The 6,000-nt window shown below is 41.5% G+C and overlaps 1 protein-coding gene across 1 annotated transcript in view; it reads left to right on the forward strand.

Annotated features, from left to right (window-relative positions):
- Positions 1 to 6,000, forward strand: part of LOC135107029 (LIM homeobox transcription factor 1-alpha-like) — a 58,484-nt gene that overhangs the window by 24,598 nt on the left and 27,886 nt on the right. The window contains 2 exon segments of the mRNA XM_064016598.1: positions 5,150 to 5,177; positions 5,179 to 5,383. Coding sequence (XP_063872668.1) covers positions 5,150 to 5,177; positions 5,179 to 5,383 — 233 coding nt within the window.

Below are 6,000 nucleotides of genomic sequence, written 5' to 3' on the forward strand. Positions count from 1 at the left end.
CCACTTATCCTCCCTCTCCATAAATTTGTATAACCTTTTAAAACTCCATATTGACTATGCATTAACAACTGAACCTATTTGTATTCCAATCATTCGATTCGCAAACCAGTTCCTTCGTATTGTTTTTCATACTAACACCAAGCCTGAATCCCTTACGTCTTGTCCTGTACAGATTACTGACTATAAGTACTTAATCTTGTCCATCCCTCCCTTGTTACATCCCTTGTGTCATAACATCTCTTATCTAACTCCGTCAAGTCAATACCGATCAATGTCTAGAGGATGTGCGACTAACTGCCTTATAAACGGTTCGTCTGAGGCAGATCGATGAAAGATATCCATGTACAGTCGTGATAAAAAAAAATCATATAACCTGCTGGACTTTCACTGTGTTATTTCACGTTTTCTTTCAGTTTTAAGTCCTACGATCTTCTGCCAATCTCACGAACTTGTTAGATTCTCCCTGTATTTTGCGTTTTCTCTCAGTTTTAAGTCCTCTCATCTATTAATCTTACGAACGTGCTAGACTATCACTGTATTTCATGTTTATTCTCAGTTTTAATTCCTCTTATTTACTCGTAACCTTAAAAATTTGCCATTCTCACTGTATTTCACATTTTCTTTCAGTTTTAAGTCCTTTGATCTACTGATAATCTTTATAAACCCTCATAGCTGAAATAATACCAACAGATCAGGCAACTTAACCCTTCGACACATGTGGGTTTTATCTGAGCGACCTTCAATATCTTCACGCATCAAAAAATAAACTACAAGCACACACACACACACACACACACACACAAAAAAAAAAAAAAAAAAAAAAAAAAACTAGATACATGATGCCACCTTTTGCCTCGAGTGCTGTCTTTCAAAATCATAGAGTCCAACTTTATATGAAGCCGAAAAGAAGCTGTAGCAATCAAAGGGTTAAGAATGAGGAAAAATACTAAACACTCCAAAATGATTACAGAAGGTTATTAAAGTTGTGACGGAGAAGGTACTATCATTTCCTCGGTCTTGGAAGGAGGGCTGTAAGTATGTGTAAGTTCCTGCCAGCGTGGTCTTCAAGGCAAGGCTCCAAGTTGATGTTATTGATTGTAATATTGATGCGTTCACCTGAGTCTTGAGTGAGTGACTAGTTAAAGTGCATTGATTTTATATTGAGCCTGGGCCTAAACTTTTACTTTTCCGTTTTCTTTTTGGACCTTAAAGATGAGCATGTAGCGTCTCTTCTTCGATGTTTAATGAGTGTTTCAGTGAGTGAGTAGTTAAAGTGTGTTGTTTCCAAATTGAACGTTGGTTTCATCTATTTTGCATATTCTTGTTATTTAAAGGTGTGAATGTAGCGTCTTTTCACATAACTATTTCAATTTTTTACGTAACTACCGTTTTTTATATATATTTTTTTATTATTAATTAATTTCACATGTTCCCATCGAGTGAGTAATCAAGTGGCATCGTTTTAATTTTGAACTTCGGTTTAATCTGTTTGTCCATTCTTGTTCTTTAAGGGAGTGCATGTATCGTAATCTTACGTAACTATAATGTTGTTTTATAGAAAGGTTTGTTCATGACCTCAGGCAACGATATGACTGTGTTGTTGTGGTGTCGAAATCAGTCAGTCAGTCAGTCAGTCAGTCAGTCAGTCAGTCAATCAGTCAGTCACATTTTTCTACAATGATAAAGAGTTTGTGACAATTTGCATTAGATTCTCTTTTCAAAGATGAGTAACTACAAATTACATACTTTTTTTTAGTTCATTATCTTTACATTTTGATGAATTACCGCCATTTTATAGGAAGTTGAAGACAATACGACACACACACACACACACACACACACACACACACACACACACACACACACACACACACACACACACACACACGTAAACGCCATAAATGTTTCTGTTCCACTAAAACATTTTCTGCGTTGGAAAATTTGCACCATTCTGCTGTGTGTGTGTGTGTGTGTGTGTGTGTGTGTGTGTGTGTGTGTGTGTGTGTGTGTGTGTGTGTGTGTGTGTGTGTGAATCCCATTTCGGGTCGTTTATTCTTTATTGTCTCATTGAGATTTCCGCCCTAGAGAGAGAGAGAGAGAGAGAGAGAGAGAGAGAGAGAGAGAGAGAGAGAGAGAGAGAGAGAGAGAGAGAGAGAGAGAGAGAGAGAGAGAGTGTGTGTGTGTGTGTGTGTGTGTGTGTACATCTTATCAGTTTTCCTTCTCACACCTCTTGATTTATTTAATTGCGTCACGCTTTTTTATAATTGCATTTCACAATATCGTTATCTTGCGTATCTTTTTTTTCCCAGCGTTTCTATTTTTTTCCATGTTTTTTTTCTCTTAATCTGTCAACCACGTGTATCAGCTTCATTATTTATTTATTTATTTATTTATTTTTTCGGAAGGCGACGTTTCTTTTCCTTCTTTCTTCCCTTCTTTGTTTGTTTCTTTTATTTTTTTGCTTTATTTATTCTTTCTGTTTTTTTGTAACGACTTTGTTCCTGATTGTGAAATATACAGCAACAGATGAATTTCTCTCACTTATTCCTGTAAAGCATGAATTTGTATATCATTGTAACTCTCTCTCTCTCTCTCTCTCTCTCTCTCTCTCTCTCTCTCTCTCTCTCTCTCTCTCTCTCTCTCTCAACATTTATTGTATAGTTCGACTGTCATTTCTCTGTTATTTTTTTTTTCTCCGATGATATGCGAAAATTTGAAAATGTTCTTTTGCTCACGTGGTGCCATGTGACCTCATTGTTGTGGCGCCATTAAGTCAATCAGTCTATTAATCAATCAATCAATCAATCGATCCTTTGCCTTCGTTACCACGTTTTTGAAAATGTTTGAATAACTTTGGTATACATATATGTTATTTTGCAAATCCTACGGTATCCTTTGAGTTTCTTTGGATGAAGTGGTGTAACTCTGAATTCCTGACATGTTTTTTACACAGGATTGCTTCAGAAGTGTCCCAGTAAGCAGTGGCAGGTGTAGGGAATGGGGAAAGCTTTATCGATGGGGAATGTAGGGGCTTAAAATTATAAGAGAGGAGGTTCAGTGATAAGATTACCAGCAGGTGTAACACAATCCATCACTCCTGCCAGGTCATGACACAGGTGCACACGTGTTCCTTATTTGAGGAACGTGGTATTGGCGAGCAAACCAATAAATGGCAACTGTGCTGTTTAATAACAAAACGCAATACACGTAAGCAAAGTTATTGGCATTTGTTTTTTGTGGGATCATTTTATTAGTATTGTGTAATTCGAAACTGTTGCGTAAATTCGAGCGACCTAACAGTGCGGGGAGGAAATGTCCATGTTGGCATTTAGCTGTGACCTGTGACCTCCATATGGAACAGTGGCTCCGAGTGGCGCCCCTCGTTCCTGCGTGATGCACGGGGCCTCCACCACCAGGCCAGCGCCGCGGCGGGGCGGCCTACGTGATAATAGCACACTCTGGCCTCTTTACAGCCGCTCAGCCAATAGGAATTTGTTATTTACCTCCCCATTTCCGATGTCGGATTTTCATTGGCTCGGGCTTTGAATACATTTTCACATTTTCAGACTTTTAGAGAATAACCACCAGTTTGGAGTCAACATTTTAACCAATGGCATCGCTCTGTTGACAGACCATTTTCGGTTGAGATATTCCCAGCGGTCGCTAGTGTCGTCCATTAGGCAGCTTCCGGAGGGCGCCGGAGGACACTCAGGGACGGGAGCATAACTTTCCACTCGTGCAAAAACAAGGGCGTCGACTCGTCCCCGGAGTGCAGCTCTCAGCGAGGCTTCCAGCGCTCACGGTTTCAAGGAGCAAAATTTCCAGCTAAAGTGGACGGAGGGACACGAAGCCGAGCCAGCCACGCGCGTTGCTTCACCCGGACATGGAACGCTGAAGACAATGGACTGTGACTGCTGAAGTTTTGGGGTCGGGCAGCCACTGAGGTACATGTTGAAGGCTTTAGAGACTGTTACTTCAATACACCAAGAAGTCTGCCTCAGAGAATTCCACACTTGTTTCATTCTGATGTTCATGTATGATAATATCTATCGATTGAAGACAGTTTGAGAAAGGACAGAAGAGAACCATTCAGATGGGCCCGCCAGGGACGATACTCCTGTTCCTTCACACCCATTGCAGGATAACTCTCCAACACTCCCGGAGATTAATACCTAAGACGTACAATTAAGTGTATAACATGTGGAGTCAAAATGTCCTGAAACAACTTCGAGAGAGAGAGAGAGAGAGAGAGAGAGAGAGAGAGAGAGAGAGAGAGAGAGAGAGAGAGAGAGAGAGAGAGAGAGAGAGAGAGAGAGAGAGAGAGAGAGAGAGAGAGCGCTTACTACTGCTTTAAAAAAAAAAAAAAAAAAAAAAAAGTAAAGAAGCGTTCAAAAGAGTCTGATCAGTGAGTGCCTTGCTATACTTCTTTCTACGCCTGAAATAACATTTAGTTTATTGAGTAATGAAGATAGACAGTCACATCCACTAAGTCACGTGTACTTCGCTAAAAGTTGCATTCGCAGTTTCTTTCAGTGTAATTTAGTTATGTAGGTGGGCTGTATTTCTTTCGTCCTGTAAATGTGAAGTGCGTAGGTCTTGACGTGAGCTGGTGACAGTCATGAAAAGGCAATTTCATAACTGACTTTGACTGTAATATTACACCTGAACAATATGTGAAAGCTGTGGCGCACGGACATTGACTCAATTTTTTCCCTCTGCAGATGAGAATGTCATATAACTCAAGCCTGTGCTTTATCAGTGTTCTGTTTACATAAACTTAGTTGTACACATTCAGAACTTTCCATAGAACAATATTCCTACACTGCTCCTCTTCTGTCCCTCTCTCTTTCCTCACACGCAAACCAAAATAAACCACTTGTGTACACATTCGAAAACTTCCACAGAACAGTTTCGTCACACCACTGATGTCTGTCTTCCTACGTACACAAACCACACCACGATTCTCACTCATGCACTGACCTCTATTCACTCACTGCATGATCCTCCCCCACACCCACACCCACACACACACACACACACGTACACCCTCTCTTAAACACATTTACTGCACTTACATCATACTTCAGGACAGTTGCACCCTCCCTCCGTCTCTCCCTCCCCTAATCGCGTCTCTGTCTTCACCACGCAGGCTGTTCTCGGTGAAGTGCGCGGGGTGCGGGGGACCGTCTGCTGCCCCACGAGCTAGTCATGCGGGCCCAGTCTCTCGTGTTCCACCTGCACTGCTTCGCCTGCGTGGTGTGCTGCCAGGTGCTGCAGAAGGGGGATCAGTACGTGCTTCGTGGCCACCAGCTCTTCTGCCGCGCCGACTACGAGAAGGAGATGTTCCTGCTGCAGCAACACGGGCCGCAGAGTGAGTGGCTGTGTTAGTATTGCCATCGTGTACTTCTGTTGGTCTCCTTACCCCTAGACACTCTGACCTTAGCACCCACACACATATGCATTCACGAGCTCACGTATACACACACACACACACACACACACACACACACACACACACACACACACACACACACACACACACACACACACACACACCCGACACCCACCCGCACATTCTTACTTTGATTTTTAATATACGTAAATATTTACTGTTACACATGCATCGTATCATTTGCATCTTACACATGCTTCATATCACTTGCACACACACACACACACACACACACACACACACACACACACACACACACACACACACACACACAAATCCTTCCCATGCCTTCAGCATTTCCCTATATTATAGATTAGCATATTAGTATAGTTAGTATAAAAGATTATAATACCGATGTTGCAGCTAACTCAGCAATAATGATAAGGCGTATATAGTAATAGCGTCACCAGCTTAAAAAAGAAACCACATTATGTCATGACCTTGGGGACATGCACGTTCACACACAGGATTCAAAGCCGTGCCGCACTAAGCTGTCCTACACCAGTAACAGGATATCTTGCAGGTGGCAGTTCACTCTATTTACAGTC

Source organism: Scylla paramamosain, chromosome 14, assembly GCF_035594125.1.
Source record: "Scylla paramamosain isolate STU-SP2022 chromosome 14, ASM3559412v1, whole genome shotgun sequence".
NCBI lineage: Eukaryota > Metazoa > Arthropoda > Malacostraca > Decapoda > Portunidae > Scylla > Scylla paramamosain.